Source organism: Rhinopithecus roxellana, chromosome 18 (genome assembly GCF_007565055.1).
Source record: "Rhinopithecus roxellana isolate Shanxi Qingling chromosome 18, ASM756505v1, whole genome shotgun sequence".
NCBI classification, from domain to species: Eukaryota; Metazoa; Chordata; class Mammalia; order Primates; family Cercopithecidae; genus Rhinopithecus; species Rhinopithecus roxellana.
This window is the reverse complement of record NC_044566.1, coordinates 11,293,061-11,315,818: the sequence shown is the minus strand read 5'-3', so window position 1 is coordinate 11,315,818 and position 22,758 is coordinate 11,293,061. Positions and strand designations below refer to the sequence as shown.

Here is a 22,758-nt window from a genome sequence, read left to right as displayed (position 1 = left end):
CTAGTGTTTGTGTTTATGTGTTTACTACACTCACTATTGAATCATGAACACTGTCCATAAGCGGGTCGTCCTTAAGACGTGTCCAACTGCGAGTACAGGAAGAACACACAAAGCCATACCCTCCAGGGTAACAAATAGCAGTCTTCCATTTCCTAAACTGAAGGTCATGCAACAAGAGTTGTTTCTTTTCAAGAAATAAACGTTCTTATGAAAGTCATTATAAGCCCTAGGAAAGATTCTCATCTTTCAGCATCGTAAATGTAGAAAATACAAAGAAAAAAATAGAATGACTAAATATTGACTTAAAGGCATTTCCTCAAAACAAAACAAAACAAAGCCAAAGAGTCTGTCTAGCTAATGCCTTTGCAAATTGTTTGCTTTGGGTGGTAGCAGTATACTCAGAGATCAATGAAGGGTTGAAAGCATATTTGTCTAAACTATTTGTTTATCCTTCAATGGATAGAGAGTTTGGGAGTCTTTAAACTCAAAAGGAAATATGAAAGCTGCCCCAAGGCTGCACATTTTGATATTCATGTTAGTGGATGGGCCTTCGGACTTTTGGCAGCAGCTGATCCTGATCTCCCTTCTTTTCTCCCATTATGGAGACATCATTGTTGGATTATCGATGAAGAAAGGGGATAAAACCAGGATCACGGAACTGTGATGTATGGTAGGCACAGAGGATAATGGGGATGCCACAGTTACTCCTGGTTTCAGTGAGGACCACCACCCCACAACCCACCCTGAGAACCACAGGAAAAGTAACGCATGAAATAGACTAAGGGGCTTTAACGTGGTGATGGAAAAGAAAAATCTGTTTCTGATTTTTTGACTGGGGCCATGTATTTCTTGATCAATCTCATGGACTTGACCAAATATTCTATAATTTTTCTCAAATTTGTCAATGGAAGAAGTCCCTCACCCTGATCATCACAAAAGATATTCAGAGTCCTTCTTTATTTGATTATGGGACAGATCTGAGCGGTGGGCACAGGATCACCGTGGCACATCGCTTGGTGGCCCGTACCCACCAAAAGGCTGAAATGTGCACTTCCCATGAGCTGTCAATAAAGCCATCACCTCAGGAGACGATGAAGAAATAGCATTTTATTTCTTTACAAATTTATAGCCAAGACAATAAATCACTCCATAGAAAAATTTAAAACAAGATACATTGTTGTGACCTTCATAACAGATGGAGTAGTTAGTACAATAGTGAAAACTGCCTGCTGGGATGTCAGGTTGCAGCATTTTGTCAGGCTTGAATGAAAAAGAAAGTCCAGCATTAGTAATGGAATGGGCAACGGACAAAGGTACCTTGCCCTTAGACTCAAATAGTTTTTGTGAATAACCAAGAGAGATGAGGTTAGTGCCGTGCCGGGTCTCCCCTAAGCTTAGCTACCTTTGCAAAGTACATGATATAATCCATTGTGGGTCGTTTTGTTCACTTGGGGATTTATTTATTTGGATCCCAGACTACACAATTATATCTTTGCCTTGATTACTTCAAGCTAGATCCAGGTAATCACATCCAATCTTCTTACAGATGCTGTTGTGCGACAGTGGCTGTAAACACGTCATTAATTGTCTCCTTAAAATCTCAGTGATACTTCTTGGGTCCCACATCACCCAAAGAAGTCCAGCATACACACTCACCCACCGTGACCTGTCCCACATCCCCAGAAAGAGAAAGAGTCAAAGATACTTCACAAAATCAGCCTCAGCCTGGTGTTCAAGTTGCCTCGCTCAATATGTCTGTGCAGTCAGACCTGCAGGAAGAAACAACTTATTTTTAAACTACTATATATGAAAGTTTTTGCCGGGAGATACATCACAGATAGGCAGATCACTGAAAAGAAGAGTGGATTGAATCAGAGTGAAGTCTTCAGTTAACTGTTTGTTTACTGCCTGTGAGGTCCAGGGCAGTTTCCTTTATTCTCTCTTCCATTCTCATCTTTGAAGGTAAAATTTCATTTCTTTCCCCTTTCTATGTCCTAAGATGCCCTGAAGACACATGAGAAAATGTGACTGATTCCCCAGGGATGGAAGCCAGCAAAAATGCACAGAAGGGAGATGGGAACATTCTTAAGAGTCCTTATATTGAGAAAGAAAATGAATGGATTAGTGGTGCTGTGGTGTTGAACTATCCGCCCTAAAAGTCCTGCCAAGATCAGCGAGCTGTTCTCTGGTTGGGCTGGGTCTCAGGGGTGTGAGTGGGTCTTGGCCAGCTGAGTTGAACCATTTCTCCCCTCTTGATAGTCATGCAGTCTACGTCTGTCTGATGGAACCCTCTCCCTGTGTGTTTCCCGTTTAAGAGAGGCACAACTTGACCCCTGTTATGGAAGAAAACAGTTACAGCGTTCTACAAGGAAAGTGCTATAATAGGTCCTAATGAGTATTCACACTGTGTTATTACTATATGCTATCTAGTTCTAGTTTCACAAGCAGTAGAAGAATTTCCTACCTCTAAGATGCATTGAGCATTGACAAACAGGAAAGAATAACACAGCTGGGAAAATGCTGACCTAGAAAAGCTGCTGTTTCATGACACATACAAAATCAATCCTCATTTTTTATTCTAAGTATTTCAGCGACTAGTAGACTTTCAGAACTGGAATTCACTCATCAAATGCTCTATCCATATATGCCATATTAACTTTAGCTGAGCTTACCAGTTTTCTGAAAATGCTTTACTAGGGCATGAAGCTAAGCATTCCAGAAGCAAGAGCAGTGATTAGAATAGTTCCAGGGCCAGAGGAGAAGTTTGAAGATGAAATATAAGATCTTTTCATGAATTGTGACATATATAAAATGATATCCTGGGTGTATATATGAATATTATGGGCATATAAAATCAGACACTACTTTAGAAACAACTAAAAACAGTCAAATATTTCAAATAATTAATCTTCCTCCACTCATGGAAATAAAACACTAAGTATGGTGCCTTCTGAGGAAACGACTCTGATAGTCAATGAAGTACTCCATGTGGTCTTTGTTGGCAGATATACCACTATCCATTTGTTAAACAAGCAGTAGAGTGCTGCACATTTTTATGCCTAGAAATGTGAAAGAAAGTCTTTAAAATTAGGATAAAGAAATCTCTAAAATCAGAAAATTCCTCACCTTGATGAGATCACAAGGGAACCAGCATCCCTTGCAGACTGACCTGGGAGGAGCACCTCCCCGGGTCCTGAGAAACCACCGGGATGTCAGTCAGTTATTAAAACTGAGAAAATGTGTATATTTTGCTCAAGAGCATGCAAGTCAACCTGGACCCTCAGGAAAACAAGTCAAGACTAAATAGAATTATGCCATAGCTACTGAAGAAGTTAAAAATAAATGAAAACACAATTGTCACAATACAAATAATTCTGACTGCACTCTTACCTTGAGAAGTGTGTCAAGAAATGGCAAACATTTAATTTGGATTTTGGGGAGTTTTGCAGCTAAAATGCATGTACCAGTTTCGCTGATATGAAATATCACGTAGTTGAGACACATGAACCTGAATCCTTTGATGATATCTGTGATGACCACAACTCCTTTTCCATAATCACTTTAATAACCTAGGCTGTTAACTCATTTTTAATCACTGTTTTAAAAGAAGCACTAATGATTGATTCTTGCCCCTTTTTAATGTATTTTGAACTTACCAATTCTACAGTTTTGTTAAATATGTCAAAATACTTTTTTCAACTGCACAATCTTTCAACATGACTTTTGACTTAAAAAATTACTGATAGCCACCTTTTAGTAAAGGGAAGTCAGGTTTGGAAAGAACAACCAACCCAAGGAAATAGAAGGAAAGGAAGTCCTTTTTATTTGTTTCTTTTTCATTGTAAAGTCTTTCCTGTTGTCATTGAGGCAGTTTTTCCATGGAAGGGTTTTTAGCCTGTCATGGAAAGCTGTTTGAACTGAGAGAACTTACTTCTATGTTGGATACCCTTCATCTCATTTATTTTCTTTTTTTTTTAAATATATCTTTAATAAAAGTTTTTACTCAGTAAATAAAGATATTTTAAATAACCAAAGAGGAAGTGTTTTAATTAGGTAGGAGGAGAAATGGGTGGAGGGAAAAAGTTGAATCCAGAGTCTCATAAAAGATGAACTTTGGGAGTAATTTGAGACATCCTAGATTATGACAGTCCTGAGGATACGGTCTCACGAGGCAAATATACTGAGTGATTGTGTGCACTTTTAGCACTTTAATTAGCCACCCAATATGCAGGTGTGCTCCTACTCCAAGAAAATCATGTAAACGAAAATCCAAAATTATAAGCACAATACTTTAGTAGTTGTTTTCATTAGAAATGCAACCTAATTTAATACAATTCCCTATTCAATTCCTTTAAAGAAGAGGCACTTTAAAAATACGATTCAATTCAGGGGGAAAAAATCTATTTTTGAATACTTTTTTGGAAGACCATCTATAAGAATCAACCCCATCCTGCTCTCATTGACATTTCAACCAGACTGGGCCATGGGACATTTGCTCAAGGCTAATTGCAACTGTCTAGATCCATAATGAAGGCTTTCCTGGGTGACCTTTATGAATTACAGTAAGTAAAGCTCCCCTCTGAGAAACCAGCCATTCAATAAACTTTTACCTTTGGATGATGGGTTATTAGAAGCCTGTTGTCAGTGTGTCAACGAGATTGTATTTGAGATGGAAACCTTTAGTTGTACGGTGATGGTGAGTAATAGCCTTTGTAATTTCAGGTTCTTGTCATTGTGGGAAGTGCATTTGTTCTGCTGAAGAATGGTATATTTCTGGGGAATTCTGTGACTGTGATGACAGAGACTGCGACAAACATGATGGTCTCATTTGTACAGGTGCAGTATTAACCTTTTCTAATTGCTCTATGCCACAGTTTGTTATAGAGCTAAGCGACACTCATCATGCAATGCTTTAGGTGGCTGGACCAACAGGGCCAACTGTGAATATGGAATATCTACCAAAGGCAAAGTGGGCATTTGGGAAAAAACCCTCACGTTATTCCTGGGCGTAGAAGAATACAAGTGAATGAAGCTAAATTTTGTGATTATTTGGAATACTTCCACAAAGTAACCTCCCCAACACAAACTCACATGTATCTAGTTATATATTGAACACAGAAAAGAATTTTCTTGGCACATTTTACTTTGAACATGGTGTAGGGAATGGAATATTCTTTTAAACAGAATCTGGGTACCACTAGTTGATGTGTTGGTTGCTTTTAGGGAACTGGATGTGTGTATGGGGGAGAAGTATAAAGAGAGCTCAGCCGTGTCATAGCCACTGCTATCCTCATTTATTGAGTCCCTCATAATTGATTATAAATTCATTTGTTGTGCCAAGTTACAGAGGAAACAGAGACATGTCCTTCTCAGCTCTAGCTGAAGGTAAAAGATGACTCTGAGTGTCATTAAGTTAGACCCTTGCTTTCTGCCCATCCTTACTACATAAGACTCTGTTTGCTGATTACTTGGCCTGCCTCATGTTATGTCAAAGAGCTTTATGTTTTTCAGTATTTATTTATAAGTCAGACATAACTTGCTCTCTAAGGGAAACAAAATTGTCACCTAAAAGCCTAGTTGGAGTGATACACGATGCTGACTATCTGGTCGGTAAAGGGTGGCACCAAATAAATGCCACTAATTGTTTGAAAGATTAGATGTCTCATAGCTGCTTAATAAAATGTAATAATAACATCATTGCGCAATAAGAAAATCTACCAAGGATGAATGAAATGATTTCATTATGGACACTTGTGATTTATGATAGCATGTTTAAATTTGGCACATTTTGATCATGATCATGATACCCATGTGTATTTTATTGCAGGGAATGGAATCTGTAGCTGTGGAAACTGTGAATGCTGGGATGGATGGAATGGAAATGCATGTGAAATCTGGCTTGGCTCAGAATATCCTTAACAATTACATGAGAGAGGTCTGGATTCTTGTTTTTTCTAGGCCATTAGAACATATAAATGCAAAGGAAACCCTGTATAATCACCACTAGGACAGGTTAAAAAGACCATTGTATATTTTTCTATTTCTGAATTACGAAGGAAATCCGAGTACCTATTAGAAACGAGTTATGCAAATTTAGATGCAAATAACACTAGAAAAAAAATGTTTCTTCCATAATTAACATAAGTGGTTCCTAACGAGAGCAATTTTTCCACCCAAAAGACATTTGGCAACATCTACAGACAATTTTGATTGTCACACTGGGTGGGGTGGGGAAGTACGTTGTAGGCATTTGGTGGGTAGAGGCCAGGGATGCTGCTCAGCATCCTGCAGTGCACAGGACAGCCCCCAAACAAGGAGTTAGTTAGCCAGCCCCATATGTCAGTGGCGCCCAAACTGAGAAACACTGAGTTATATGGCTGTTAGGAATCCACATTCTTACACAAGAAAGACCATATTAGAATCTAAGGAAAACATGCATATTCACATTAATCAATTGATCAGATTTTTCCAGAATTCCGTATCAGTCAACATTTTAATATGGGGACAATGAAGACAAACACACAGGAGGTAGAATATCAGATTGGGGCTGGATCAAGGGCAAAAACTGGTCATTAAGTCATTTGACATTAAATCATTTAGCCACTAAGTCATTTGTCTACTCTCACTTTAAACTCATCAAAGAAGATTCTCTTAAAGAAATTATGAAAAATGTACAATTTAACATTTTAAATAAATAGTGACAGAAGTTGTTTATACTGTGTCAGTATATATTTACCTGCTGATAATTTATTTAAAAATGAATTGTTATTTAGGGAGATCTATTTTAGGTTTCTAGAAATAAGACATCACATTTTTAAAACTGGGCAGGGGTTATATGTATAAGAAATCTGATTTTTAAATTTATTCCATGGTAATGTGGCCTTTTAAAAAGACAATATTGAGTTACATATATAATGGGCCTGAAGTATGCATCCATTTCCCTTAAAATACTTTCTTTTTTCTAAGGATACCTTACTGGAAACCTGGGGTCATGCAAAGAAGTCAAGAAGAGAAATACTGTGATAAAATGGCACCAATCTCAGAAGCTCACAAAGGACCAAAAAAAAAAAAAAATCTAGAAATGGTTTAAATAGAAATTACAAATATTCACTCAGTGATAGGAACAAAATGTTTATTTTCTTTATGGTGAAACTTTGCTTTGTATGAAATTCACATTGAATTATGAAAGTGTACAATAATTGGGACTTCCCTTACATATTTACAGGTAAATCTACTTATACACATTAGTTTAGGCAACCTGTAATTATTTAGAGCTAAAAAAACCACTTTTTTTCTAAAGGTGAATTATTTTGTAAAATCCTAGAATAATGTAGCAAAATCATTTCCGTATTACTTTAAAATGAAAATTTTTACTTGGAAATTTTATTTTAATGATGTAAATATTCTAGAGTCATGGCTTAAACTTTATAAGTCAAATTTCCAAAAATAAGGAAAATATGCATTCACTGAGTTACTTAAAAATTTAATATTGAAAATTATTTTAAGAGAACATTTAACTGATGCTGAGTTTTATAGTCCTAACAATGTTCTCATAATGTAATAGATTTATAAAATTGTTATCTCTATCCTGAGATTAAGGAGTGCAACCATATTGTAGTTCTATTATTATGTAAATTGATATATCTTTTTTGTAAAATGAGGGAAATATAAGTAGTCAATAAATAATGTAGGTTATATTCATTCTTCTTCACTACCTAAACATTTTAAGCTGCAAACAACCTATTATTATTGTTTTGTAGCAATTTTGATGACGTATTTGCTGATGCACAGACATTGGAATTCATTACATTATCTAGCCATCGTAATACAAATGACCTTTGGATTTCCCTACCACAGCGGTTATCCTCCTGTCAAGGACCAGAAAGTTAAACTTTATGGACCACATACATCCCTGCCTCATATTCTTCTTTGTTGGTTTCTGTTTAATACTTTAAAGCTGTAAAAAAATAATAATTCCTTCTGAGCTCCCAGGCCGTACAAAAACAAATTAAGGGTGGATTTGGCTAGCGGCTGGGCAGTACTTTGTCAGCCTCAGCGCCACTGGAACTGCCCCTGATTGTCTACGGCTCATCAGAAAACCTCAGGTGTGTCTTGTTTTTCTTATAATCCTCTGTATGTTATTATCCTTTTTATTAACAACTACAACAAAAGTGCTGCTCTTTTTCATAGTCTCATGTAAGAAGAGTGTCAAAAATGTCCTCAGCATTTGTTTTCTCAGAAAAAGAATTAGATATTGGGAAATTATCATACCATAAAGTTCAAAATGTGACTCATCTAAAATTTTGGACAAAGATGAAAATATAGTCAGCTCTGTTCTAGTGTTCATTTAGTTAGAAACCATAGTACTGGAACTGTATTATAGTGTAAGTTTCATGGTACCTAAACTCTAAGGAATGCTTTTTCTTTGAAAACAGAATTATTTTATTTTTACTTATTTCTATCCCCTATGTTTATTTGTGTGTGTGTGTGTGTGTGTATGTGTGGTTTTGATGTCAGCAATGCAAACACCAATATATCTATTAAGAAGTGATTGAATTTAGATTGGAAAAAATAAAATAGTTACATGTAAAGACATAGATTCTTTCCTTCTTAAATATGATTTTGTACTTTTTCAACTCTACGATAGAAACTCCCTCCTAAAAACAAACAGGGCAAGAACAACTTGTAATGAGTGAGAGAAAATAAGCAAATCTCATTGGCTTTTTCCTGTTTTTAGGAAGTTGCTGTGGGATTAATGTCAATTGGAAGAGATGCAACAAGTTTAGAGAAGGTGTTGGCACTAACCCTGCTCGCTTGGCAAATCATCACTGAGGTATTCCACCCAAGGACTTTTTCAAAAAAGTCAACTAAAGTGCTAAGTCATAAGGGGAGAGCCTTTATACTCATTGTCTTTCTGGGCTCCTTGAGTTTATCTGGATTCCAACAGCACTTTGGAAGTACTGCCTTCCAGCACTTCAAATGCAAATACAATCTCTGCCAGTAGACATTGGAATTAGACTTAGTGAAAACCAAGAAAAAAAAAAACTAAAATATAACTCAGGCTTAGTTTGCAGACTCAACTGTCAACACTTTGAAACCCTACTCCGTATTCAAGAGAGTCAAAGGCCCTATGTGTCACATTGTAGGCTAAGAAACCTAAGCTATGACTACTATTTCCCTCAAAGTAAGACAGTGTACATCCTGGATTTTGATATGCCTGCATTTTGGAAAAAAAAAAAAATTGAGGATTTAGCCCAATCGCTTTCCCTTGGTATAGCCTTGTTCTGAGTTAAAATGGAACAAAAATTTCAATTATTTTTTCATCTTCTTCTCAACTGGATGTTAGTCAATGTGGTCTCTTCTTGATTATGTATCAAATGTTAATGATCTATATAATATTAGGGGGATAATTTTAAATGAAGTGATACATATCTAACTTAAAGAATAAGAAGTTTTTGGTTTTTGCTTTTAAAGACAACCAAATCTGATATTGTTCATCCTGATAAAAATAACTTTTAGTGCTTAAAGCATTAAGCAAGTGGCTAGGTATGATAAAGAATCTCTGCTTGCTCCCCAAGAGGCAAACTATTAGAAGAACTGGAGCAGGAGTCCTTTGGACCCACTGTGTATCTCTTTAAGCCACTCCTACCCAAAAACATTCGGGACAAGCAAACATTTAGAGCAGGAATCTCCAAATTCTTCAGGATTTGTAATGAAATAATGCTCAGTTCCATTTTGCTCTTTACATAGAGTGGAGAATTTGCATGTCTTCTCTAATTTTTCCAAGTAAAGTGGTAGCAAAATGTTTTAAAAAGCAATCTTATATTAGAAAACAAAAATGTTGTCACTTGAAATATCAAAACAATTGACATTTCCAAGCATTGTTGAGGGACTGGCAAAACAATCAGCTACTATCACAAATCAGTAGAAATAACCCTCCCACACTGGATATGCATGCAGAAGGAATGGAGTATTATAGAGACTTGATACAATGGACATATGCACATGGAGGTACAAAACACACGGTCTTTAAATACAAATGAATTCCATCAGATTTACTATACGGAACATCAGTAGTGACAGATTGCACTTACTTACTTAATAACAGCAAACTTAATTTCTGAGGGGAAAATATGGCGAAGTCTTATCCCAAACAAATAGCAAGAGAGGTATCATCAAAGAGCTAAAATTTTCTTTGGCATGGTAAAGGGGGAAATTGAGTTTACCAACTTATTTACATGACATTTCTCTATACTGGTGGGTGATGCAATGCCATTTTGTTACATAAAGTTGTTTGATGTTTTTGAATATGCCTTCATATAAATATTTTATTCAATATGTTGTATTTGTGAATACAACAAATGATATTAAACACAGAAACTGTACAATGCAGACAAACTCTTTGTATGCAGATTAGCAATACATACCAACAGTTCTTGATACACAGGTACCTACTACATGCAGCTCATCAGTGCTGTCCTCTTCCCATGCAACAGGTGAGACCAGACACAAAGTAAATGACCTAACTCAATTACAAATAACAAGGACCCCTCTGCAATATGTCTAAACATATATTAGAAGAAAGTATTTGACATCCTTCATAGGGATAAATGCCCTTATAGACACCCCATATATAAAACACCACAGAGATACACATTTACATAAATCTCAGTCATTTACAAAAATAAATCTTAATTTAAACCAATAAACAGACTTGCAGGGGACAAAGAAACCAGCAAGTAGGGCTGATTATCAGTAACAAACAGCTGGGACTGTTTGCGCTGTGTGTGTGTGTGTGTGAGAGTGTGTGATGTGTTGCTGTAAGTAGTGTCTATAAGCCCATTTGATTGGATTACAAGTTAATTACTCATAGTTGGCCACATATTATGGGATATATGTTTTCTGAAAATAATTGGTTAATGGAAGTTATTTTAACTGATCCTGTTAAAAAACAGTAGACTTCAAAATGACATAACACCAAATCAAAAATGACCAAAGGAATCATTTTGTTATATTTGTAATTTAGCATCATTGACAATAAATCTACTCAAACATTCTGCTAACTTTTTATTTATTCAAGTAGAATCCAATATGAAAATGAAATAAGCATAAACAGTTAAATTTATACTAAACCTTTAATCAGCTAAGCAGGCCAGAATTTTTTAATGCTGGGCAAGGGCTGTCATGAAGATTTATGAAAGCAGTGACAAAATAATTTCCCAATAAATACAGTGCAGATGGGGAAAATGATGACTGGGTCATCCTCCCACATAGAAAGAATAACAAGAGGCCAGTACATTGATCCCACATATAATTTTCAATAAATGAGGTTCAGTTTGGTCTCAATGAACTCTTCTGAGAAGAAAACATTGAATTTTATTAGGTGTACACAGAGTTAACAAATATATTCCCAAACAGTTTAGTATGAACCCCTTTAGATCCAGTATTGAACATTTTGCATGGAATCTTCACTGTGTAGTCAACTGTTCCTGGCCTTTCTTGGTAGTTGTCTTCCCTAAGCTCAGAGTTTAAACAGTATTAAATTAAAAAGGAAATTAAGATTGCTAAATAAAACAAAAGGAAATAAATGGAATGGACCAAAATCCTGATGGATGAATGTGTTGGTTTGCCTTTATTTTCATCTAGGATAATTCAACAGACTGTATTCTGAGATCATGGCAAGGCACCTCTAACGCAGCCACTGGGCAACAGGAGTCCCAAATGCTGAGTTAGAGGCATGTACTGGTGAAATACACAGTACCGGACTCAGCATGCTGAGCTAAAAAAAATATTTTTCCTAATATGTCCAGTTTAAAAACTTGTCATTAAACACCAAAAATAGTAAAGTCTAATTTATAACTAACGTTTGCATTGCTGCTGCAGGAAAGACCACAACAGCCGTCTTGCCCATGCTCTGCTGGGTATGAGGGGAATGCAGCCAGAAACGGGGATGGCGCTAAGTTTGGTTCATTAAAAACAGGACGGAGTATATCTGAAATGGATTTAGGTAGCGCAATTCTTGTAGGTTGTAATTATTGGTTTTCCTTTTTTTTCCAAATAATGAGAATTAATAGATGAAAAATGAACCTTAATCAGGCCTACAAGGCCTACAGAAATCTTTGGACCCACTTTCTCAAAAACCAGTGGGTCTTGCTCGCTGGGCAAGGCAAATGTTACCATTACCAGTAAGCTTGTGATATGTATAAAACACACACACACAAAGAAACTAGAGGGGGATGTCAAACACATATCATAGAGAGCTTCCCTGGATTGTGTTTGAGCCATTTTCCCGCCCAGGCAATGCCGACCTTGGGAGCACAGTATCTGCTACTGAACAGAGCGTATATGTGTGTTTAATCCATAGTGTGAGCCAGAGACAACAATCTTAATCTTTATAGATGCAATTTGTAATAATAGGTTTAGAAGGCTTCCCGATTCCCTGATTGCTCTCCGACCTAAGCCAACGGCAACATTTAAGATTTAGAGGAACAAAATCCCTGCAAAAGGTCACAGACAGTGGAGCGAGCAGCCCTGTAAAAATGGGAAGAAGAGAAATCCATAATAGCACAGGTTTACAGCGTCTAACTAGAAATTACTCAATATTATTTGTGTGCTACAAAATTGAACTTAAACACATAGATTTCGCTGAAACAGGACTCAAAAAGGATTATGGGTAGCTGTCAGCAGGCAAGGTATCGAGTGTACTTGTGAAGTATGTCATTCACATGAAGTGTCACAGTCACAGAAAAGATATTAAAAAGGCATTCCATATCTGGTAGGGCATTCCATGGTCTGAGTTTAGCTGGTTATCCAGGTGTCTTCTTGTTGTGGGGGGTGCAACAGGTTGAGATTTATCCACTTGCAACAGAGAAGTTCGGAGACAGCAAAGAGTAAGCATTAGCTTACTTCCTGCTGCTCTTCAGCCACAGAGCAGGAATGTCTGGTGAGGATAAATCACTCAACTGTGCTCAGGACGAATAAGTCACAACACCTGTGAGGATCTGGCTATGTTGTCTTACTCTTGTTGACTGGTTTGCCTCCATTCATTATTGCAGACGCACTTGTGCTTTTACTTGGCGTCACCCCAGGCTTCGGGACCGTTTCCCCAACATCATGCAAAGATGGTTCTCGGTACATGGCAACTAGTGATGGGAAGAAAGGAGGAGGAAAAGCAAACATTGCTTGGTTAGTTGTGAGAATGGTCCATCCATACATGCACAGACCACTACAGTTTGCCCATCTCTGTTTTCCCTGAAGTAAAGCAATTCCATTGAGAAGGAATTCCTGTGGTAAAGCAATCATTTCCAGCCCGCAGAGGACATTACTCCCGTCACATTCTCTGGTCTGTATACCTAAAACATGGACATGAGTGTGCATGGATTTCTGTCTAGGACAAAAGGTTTAAATGGGAGCTATGGCCTCTTTGTGGGTCCATGATGTAAAACAAACACACACACACACACACACACACTCTCTCTCTCTCTCTCTCTCTCTCTCTCTCTCTCTCTGTCTCTGTCTCTCTCTCTCTCTCTCTCTCTCTCTCTCTCTATAGGAAAATGACAGGCATTTAACTTAATTCTCAAAAAAGAAAACTCAGACTTCCCTTCCACTGCACACTAATGTCAACACCTGAACTTCTCATTCATTTCAATCAATCTTTGCAAGCTGCGGTATTTACATCCTAGAACATTAAATTACTTTCTCTCATGTGGTTCAAAAGCAACATAGTCATACTAGTGTCAACTTCAAAGCTACACAAAATAATAACAAGTAACTCTCTTCCCATAAGCCAGAGCCTTCAGGAGATTATTATTTCAATGTTCATTTCCTACAATCATGGAAAGAGACCCTTGGGCAGCCGAAGGCAACTCCTCATTTTCTGCTATGTTATTAAAAATCTAATAATTGACATGATATAGGGGCAGAAACAGAATGGCAAGACAGCAACTGAAACTACCTGAATAAACTCTGAGGAATTATCTAAATAGCGTCTGGTGACACAATCACAGTAGTTCATGTGGCTTTTTAGAAAATGATTTTTGGAAGTCCCGGGAAAGGACATATAAGAGTGACTAAAGCTTGGGGAAAACTAGGGATTAAAGTCATCTGCCATCAGGAATACAAGTGCATTCGAGCTGCCCAAACTGCTTTTCAGGTTTTGGAAAGTTGAAGGTATTTTACGAAGAGCTCTTAGGTTTAGTTAAGATGAACTATCATATGCATTCTCTACGTTCAAGGGGGTAGAATGTGGCCATTAGTATCAATGCGGCACGTGAGTTTTCATCAGCACACATACTTGAAAGTGCAAATGTACATAAGGCTTCTATTAAATGACTTGCTAAGGTAGCAAAAGGAACTAATGCATATTCTGAAAGCACATTCCAATCCCTCACTCCTACTACTAATTAAATTAGGAGAAAAAGCATGAAGCATTGACCTTGATTTTCTATGTAGTGAAGTTGTATCAAAGATATGAATGCCCTAGAGTACCAATAATCAACCAGATACTTAATTCCAATAACATAATTTCCAATAACATTTCCAATAACATAATTTATATTCGGTATGGGTTTTGAAAGTTTGAAATTAATTTTCCTCTATCAAGTAAACAACGTGATAACCTCTGTCATTATAGTACCTACCCCCTTAACTCTTTTTAGAGTACTTCTGCTAATTTTTTGAAATCATGAAAACTATTGTTTCTCTCTTTCTCATATATATATATATATGTATATATACACACACAACACTCATATACACATAACAAGTAAACACATGAGTGAAACACCAAGTACCATTCTATACTACATCATTATTGTCTCAGATATTTTCTATGGGATATGCAAAATAACCGGTTCCCAAATTCCACCTCGGTTAAATGACATAACAGCCCTTTTGGGTTTTGTTACATTTATGCAGCTAAAAGGTAAGGTTCTAAAAATCTAGTCAATTCTTCACTGTTGACAGAACATAAAATGAGTGAAAAGAGATAAAGCAAGGTGGCAAATAAACCATGGTCTTGTTAGAGCGTCTGCGGCCTTATTTTGACATTTTTTATTTGCATTTAAATATTGGTGAGTCCAATGTTATAAAAATTTATTTAAAACAATGAAAGTGTATCATTGATGTGTTTTTTGGGAGGTACAGAGAAATCCTCTAACTTCTTTCTATTCTAATCATCCTTACGATCCACTATATACTGAGAATAATTCACTCATATTACAGACTCTGGAATAATTTGTCTTTTCCTACATAGGCCCTGGTGGCTGTTTCGGTTTCAATAAATTGTTCTACAGAAAATAAAATTAAGAGTGACAGTAAGTCAACATCATTGAAATTATAAAAGTAGTATTAGCCAACAAGAGTGATTTTCTGAATTTAGGCAAACTGAAAGTTAATTATACACTCACAGATGATGAAGAATTGACTGTTCAAATTTTTTTATTTCAATATAGAGAATATGCATTATGAAAACAATATGCATTTTCTCTTGATGGCTAAGTCTTTCCTGTAGGAATAAAACACAAAAAGAAAAATGAGCTGTCCAAGCTAGCTTAAAGTATTTACTGAGTTATTGTAGATCTGATCTTCTGCAAAAGAGTAAACAAAAGTACTTGAATAGAAAACACATGTGAATAGCCTAAAATCAAGTATTTTTGTAATTCTCAAATGTTACATAGATAAAAGTAAATGACACTTTTGGCAGAATCATTAATGAGAGAGGTGCAGATGTTGTTGATTAATTAAACTTTGTAGCCTGCTCTTTAGGTATCCGATTGAAGTAAATGTGAAGTTTCCATTCATTTGGCATGGATGACCAGATATACCCCTTCCTGTACACAAATGAATGTGGATAAATTATTTTAGTAAAAGAAGTAATGCTACAACTGTATACAGTGAAGAATTATGCAATTTGAAAGCAGATGTGTAACATCAGCAAGTTTTTTAAGAGTCAAGCTATTATCTCTTAATTTTCTGTAATTATAATAATTCACAAGTAATTACTTTCACCTAGATAATATCAAAATGGAAAATACTTTTGATTCCACACTCAAAACTTATTTTTTTCTAATATACTTATCTTTTTCTAATACACTTATCACAGGTTTGTATCATTACATATTTAAAATTGTTTTAAATTAATTAATTAAATTATCTAAGAGTTAGAGTGGCTGTAGCAGTGAGGATTTGAGACACTGGAGGTGGCAGAGAAGAAATTTTTCCTGGTACACATACATATGCAAATACGGTAAAGTATATAAGAGGCACAAATTCTAAATGAATAACTTAAGTAGGCATCTGTGCAAACATCACCCAGACCAAAATAAATGACATTTCCAGCATTTGTGAGGGTTTCTTATAGCCTTGGTAGACCTATGAATTTGAAAAATAAAATGTGTAATAAGTCTGTGTAATAATAATGCATACATAATACTCACCTTCCAATGGCTTGGGTAGAAAATGAGCTGCTGGTTTGGTTTTCTTTACTCTGTTCCCTTTCATAGCTTGCCCTTCCTTATTTAATCCCAAAAACCAGGCTCTACCAGATTCCTGTTGTCTGTACAGCATGGATGAGTAGATTACATAATAATTTTCAAAAACAGATTCTTTAAACTTGCATTCAGGGGTAAAAAGTTCCTGTGGGGAGAAAAGGAAACAAAGGTTAGAGGAAGGAACTTGATCTTCACTATACATTCTATTCATTCTCTAGAACGTTTCCCAGCATGGTGAAAGAGGCCCTTGGCATGGAGGACCGGATATACCCCTTCCTGCCACAATAATTGTCTATATATTTTTAAAATATACAATAAATTGAGAAGAATCTGCTACTATTGAGAATATACAGAAGCAAAAGTATATCATAAGAAAACAGAATACATGAGCAAACTAAAGATTTAACTTAAACAGAAGACAATTCAACCAGAGTATAATCAGAAAGGGATCATTAAAGTAGCATCAGATATTCACAATAAAGTGAACCAAATAAAATACACATTTCAGATGTTTTATAATCTGTTTTACATGTTTCCATAGGAACAGTGATACAATACTCTTAACAGTTGCCAGTTGTTCCTTGGATCACTGAAATCATAGGGTGATACATTTTACTTCCAAAGGAACAAACTGAAACCTCAAACTAAAACCATGACAATCAGCTGGCTTACTTGCCAGCCACTAGAGCTATTGTTGTACAGCCAGATGAGGTCAGGTGTCATGTTAGCTGGTCATAGTGACAGGAGCTGAAAATAATTCAATGGGGCTCCAAACCTTGAACTCTTGAAGATAAACATCAAAAGCTGCTCCAACTGAAAAACCACCCAGCATTTTCGGAAAGCAGTTTGTTAAATACTACTATGCTCAATGCCATGGACTACATTAATTGATGAGCAGCACAAAGCTTGCTACTTTACAACTATTATCAATGTCAGAAATATTCATAGCTGATTTTTATATACTTCTTACTTTGGGATGAATAATAATGAATATAATCCCATGCAACATTAATAAAAAAGTGATAAGGGTACAATCTACATATGCGTTTTTGATACTCCTCTATTAAAAGTAAATTTGAAATTCAACCTGTCTGGTTATAGACCATGAAAGACACTTAGCTAGTTTTAAATAGGTCTAACACTGTGCTATTCTATATGTATATAAATATAGATGGAAAATAGATCCTTACTGTCCTTGATCTTTTTAAAAATGCCACTGGACTAAAAAATATACACAAAGTTTTCGTTTTTCTTTAATAGATTTTATTATTGCAGAAAATAATAACTTTTGTTTTTCTTCTAAAAATGTCGTATACCCATTCTGAAAAATATTCCTTAGGGGCTAAAAACTAAAACTTTAACGGCTTGACTTTATACTAACTGTAATTAGGAACATGACCTAATGTCATGTAGAAATTTCCTTTCAATGTTTCCCATGAAAGTGTGAATTATCAAATGCTGTCTCATGCAGGAGACAATTTATTCAGTGTGCTACATAACTTTAATTCACTGAGAGCTAATAGTTTTACAAGGGGAACAGGCTTTGTTAGTGGCAGATGCTTTTCAAGACAAAGACAAAGATGACAGTTACAATGATTAATTTGATGAAATTGCAATAGCCAAATGACAGATTTAGCCCTCTCCTGGAGCAATTTATGTAGATCTTTATTTCTTCTTGATGATGCTACCTCAGATTAGAATAAGACCCCATCCAAATAAATGCTCTGGCTTTCCACTGAGTTCTGCACCTCCAAATATCCTCCTATTAGTTTTCTCACTAATAAATGAGAGTCTCACTGAGTCAATGTCCAGGCCATGCGCCAGAAAAAAAAGATTGGTAAAACAGTACATGTTCATGCATTTATGGTGAGTAAAACAAAATGGAAAGCTATAAATCTGGCTTCTCCCCAAGAGACTAATAAATATATTGGTTGAAACTACACCTTCTAAAACAAAAGGATTAGACTTTGGCATTTCACTTGTCTTTTTACTGAGACAGGCCAGAGCATCTAAGCATATTGTTTACTAGTTAAAAACCTATCTTAAAATCAGCTATGAGTGAGATGGTAAGAGCCGACCTAGTGGGTAACTTAGTGGAAGTCAGAGGAACCTGGCTCTGCCTCCTGGGCTTCAGGTGTCTCTGCCCAGAACCTGGCTCACTGATGCTCATCCTGTTGCTACAAACACCAGAAACGTAGGGCCACAGGATTCCCTTCTGATCATCACTGCCTTAATGTCCAAAACATGATGAACGGTGCTTGCAACACCATCAGCAACTTGGGGATGTATTGTCTCCATTCTGAATCCACTATGTTGAATATGAAAGAGAAAAAGATGCTTGATGTAGAGGAAGCAATTTATTCTCGGTGGATGCCTTAAGGACTTCTGACACTACATCTTTTCAGATGAAATGTTCGCATCCTAGGACTCTAAGGAAGTCAATTCCACAACACCTTTCTGTGAGCTGTGCCTGTGACTTCACAGATAGGTGATTCTTTCTGTCTTCCACAAGTGAGAACTACTGCCTTCAGTTGCTTGTGATAGTGGAGACTGGTATATTTTCAGCCTTCTTGTTTGTGGCTAAATAATTAATGCACACACACGCACATGTTACATTCAACGATGTTATTGTCTAGTACATTTTCTCAAGACTTTTTGAGAAGTTAATCTGTTCCTCCAATATTGAAGTCTCAAATAACCCCAGCATTTCCTGTAGAACCAATAGAACCAATGGAAGTTGAGGTTAGTTGCTATTTGGTGTCATCAGTGATATACTTTCAACATGTAAATGGGAAGCAATGGAGCAGATAAACATCGCCTGTGGAGGCAGACCGTAGGATTCAACCCTGACCCCACTCCTTACTAGCTGTGTGTTCTTGGGGAAATTACTCACTCTCTCTGGGCTTCAGTTTCCTCATCTCTAAAATGAGGACAAAAATCATAGGGCAATAAGGTAGTTAGGATGATTGAATGAATAAATACATATTACACATTTAGAAGAGAACTCGGTATACAGTAAGCCCTCAATAATTATTCTTTAAAAGTTTCTCACTATTTATAGTCAAAAATATATCCTGATTAGTTACTTCAATTCTGTGAAAATCTCACCAAATCAAAAGTCAGCTACACAATTAGTCAATGAAAATGGTTTTACACAAAATATTGGATTCAGCACGAAATATACCAAGATAAATAAGAGTAGTCGTACATTTCAAGGAAAAATGACAGAACAATATAATATTTGTTATGAGTGACTTATCTATAAAATACTAGAGTGATTATATGGGGAGTAAATGGTATTGCAAAAGGCAAGAGATGGGAAATGGCCTGGTACATTTGGAGAACTGTAAGTAGTTCATCACTGAGATACAGGCTTTGTGGGACAGAATTGGAGAATGCTGTGGATGGGAAGATAGGTTTGAGAAATGTAATAAGGGGTCTTGGACACTCTAATAAACAAATTAGATCTCTTATAAGTGAGAGGAAGACATGTTGAATTCCTGAATATGTAAGGGAATAATAATATGGCCTGATTCGTATTTTATAAATACAAATCTGTTGGCAGTGTGGAGGATGATTTCGAAAAGTTAAGAATATGTCTGTACTGATGTTTTCAACCCTAATCTCTCACAAGATGAACCTGAGTATGTGTGTGTTCACGTTAATAGTTAGTATTAATATTATAGAGAACCAGAACACACAAAGGGGAGAAATATTACCAGGATTATGACACACTGACTTCTGAACTTTCTGGTAGCCAGGACAAAAAGAGAAAGACTATATGTTATAAAAATTATTCAAGAAAGAAAATATTTTCCTTTTTGAAAATGAAAAGTTTCTTGGCATGAACTTTTCAAAGGTACTTCCTTATAAGGGACCTAAAAAAGTGACACTGACCAACATAAACAAAAATGCTCTTGAGAGTAATTGCACAGTCACACTTTGTGCTTCCATCCTGCAGTATGCTTTAGGAAGACAGATTGCAATGAAAATGTCCAATAGGCAGAACTACTTCAAGTCCAATAGGTGGAAATAATTGTAATTGATGGAAATAATTGTAATTGTAATCTCCAGGGATAATGTGCACAGCACGGGCCACAAACTCAAATGCCTTGAATGACCAGGCAGATACAGGAGTGAGGCAAGCTGGCATGATCATGGCACCGTAATGAGGACAAATGGCCTCTGACTCAGGCGCTGTGGTGAGGAGATGAAGACAGTGGTAGAAGCAATGATTTTTTCAAAAACCAGCTCTCCCTCACATTGTTCTCCTGTGAAAATAAAAACCTTAGATCTTTAGAAGATCTGATTTTTCAAAGGAAGTGAGAAATGTAAGTTTCTACATATAATCTCCTTTTAACATTGGCAACTATTTCTTAGTTTTTGTTTTTCAACATTGAGTGGGTCAAGGGGCCACGGGGAAGCCTGTGAGCCTTCAATATGAGACCCCAATGCAAAGCAGCAAGAACCAAAGAAAGAGGAGCCCTACTTTCCTTCTCAAAGCCGTCCTCGTCTAATTGATAGTTCCTATACAGTTGGATAATACAACTATTGTGCCAGTGAAACACTCTAAAACTGGCAGTGATAATATGAGAATGCTTATTTAAATTTAGGGTTAAATATAAACTCTTTGAATCTGCCAAAACGAGATCGATAAGAAGTTTGATGTATCTTTTTCTCACCTTGCCTCCTGCCTATGTTTAGAACCATCACCACCACCACAACAACAAAATCAACAACAGATGAGTTCCGGCAGAAGCTTGAATATTAATTTGCACCACTGCCAAACTAAATCATCAAGTCATAGGATAGAGAAATGCAATAATTAAACAGAAATGCTATATCTTTTTTATGTTGTGGTTGTTTTTGAAATGAAAGCACCATCTGTGGTGTACTTATTATCTTAACAGTAGCAGCAGAATTCCTCTTCTGAGGGAAATGCCTTTGTTTAGGAAAATACCCTGATGGGCCATTTGCATGTACAAAGAGAGACTTCTGGTTTCAGGATGAAAGGAGCTCTCCTTCCATAACTCATGAGGAATGAATAACTGATAATCTGGCAAAACCATAACCTCAGAATTGAAAGTGACCTTGAGAATCTAATCCAGTGGTCCAGCAAACTGGCTCTCAGGCCAAACGCAATTTTCACCTGTTTTTGTAAATAAGGTTTCATTGGAAAACAGGCACTTTCCTTTGTTTATATATTGTCTGTGTCTGCATTTACACTACAAATTTCAGAGCTGAGTGGCCGAGAAAGATCTTTATGGCTCACAAAACCTAAAATGTTTACTATATGGTCCTTTGCCAAAAGTTTGCCAATCCTGATCTAAGGTAAAATTTGAGGACTTTCCAACCTAGGTAATTGAGGGAAGAGTTATTAACCCAACAGCAAATTCCTAAGGAGCTAAGCATTCCCAAGTTAAACTTGGATTGTACATATTTTCACACACGCAAACATATACAACCTAAGGAGAAGTTTCACCAGTGATTCATTCTTGGAAAAGCCTTTACGTTCTGTTATGTGCCTGGGCTTCCATTAGGAATTAGCCCACCAACTCCACTTACTGTGTCATCTTGGTGTTATCTAAGACTAAATGAAAATGATGTTTTTGTTAATGTCTTCAAGTTTGTCCACCACCACCATTTAAGGGAAAACTATAAAAGAGGCATTCTGAACACATTCACAACATTTTTTAGATTACGAGGCAATTCCAAAATAACTTAAAAAGAGGAAATAGAGAAACGATATTCGACACATAGTAGCAAATAGTGTTACTGGGGGAGTCCTTGCTCCCAGAGCTCCCAAGATGGTGGCAAGCCTCGTGTTCTCTGACCTGGGGTTCTTGGCCTCATGGATTCCAAGGAATGGAATCTTGGGCCATGTGGTGAGTGTTATAACTCTAGTAGAAGCCATGGGTCACAGAAGAGAACCCTGGAACCAGTGACTAGTGTTCAGCTCGATTAGGAGGAACCCAGGCACTTAGCCGTGCAGGAACAATGGCAAGCCTTTAGCCCAATTGGGAGTGGCAATGTGTGCCTGCTGGATCAGAAGCACAGCTGACACCCTGCGGGATCCAGAGGGATGGAAGTCAGCAATGGGTCTGCGACTGCGGTAAACAACAGTGGTGGACAGCAAGCGAAAGTCCCAGCCGTAACAAACATGGACCAGAAGAGAGTGCAGTTGCAAGATTTAATAGAGTGAAAGCAGAGCTTCCATACAAAGGGAGGGGACCCAAAGAGGGTAGCCTTTGCTGGCTCGAATGCC

At 36.7% G+C, this 22,758-nt stretch overlaps 2 protein-coding genes across 20 annotated transcripts in view; one reads left to right on the top strand and one right to left on the bottom strand.

Annotated features, from left to right (window-relative positions):
* The window catches only part of ITGBL1 (integrin subunit beta like 1), a 257,157-nt gene extending 248,562 nt beyond the window's left edge, over window positions 1-8,595 (top strand). Inside the window, exons 10-12 of one of the 2 annotated variants that reach the window (XM_010354451.2) lie at window positions 4,723-4,836; window positions 5,828-5,935; window positions 6,967-8,595. In XM_010354451.2, coding sequence (XP_010352753.1) covers window positions 4,723-4,836; window positions 5,828-5,919 — 206 coding nt within the window. In that variant the 3' untranslated portion in view covers window positions 5,920-5,935; window positions 6,967-8,595. Of the gene's footprint in view, window positions 1-4,722; window positions 4,837-5,827; window positions 6,717-6,966 lie in introns of those variants that run through there. The other variant, XM_010354450.2, reaches the window with a different exon arrangement.
* The window catches only part of FGF14 (fibroblast growth factor 14), a 703,097-nt gene continuing 681,431 nt past the window's right edge, over window positions 1,093-22,758 (bottom strand). For 13 of the 18 annotated variants that reach the window (XM_030922304.1, XM_030922303.1, XM_030922298.1 and 10 more), the window contains 2 exons: window positions 16,440-16,638; window positions 10,041-13,142 (listed from right to left, as the gene is read on the bottom strand). In XM_030922304.1, the coding sequence (XP_030778164.1) occupies window positions 13,006-13,142; window positions 16,440-16,638 (336 nt within the window). In that variant the 3' untranslated portion in view covers window positions 10,041-13,005. Of the gene's footprint in view, window positions 13,143-16,439; window positions 16,639-22,758 lie in introns of all 18 variants that reach the window. The other 5 variants (XM_030922295.1, XM_030922292.1, XM_030922302.1 and 2 more) reach the window with 1 other exon arrangement.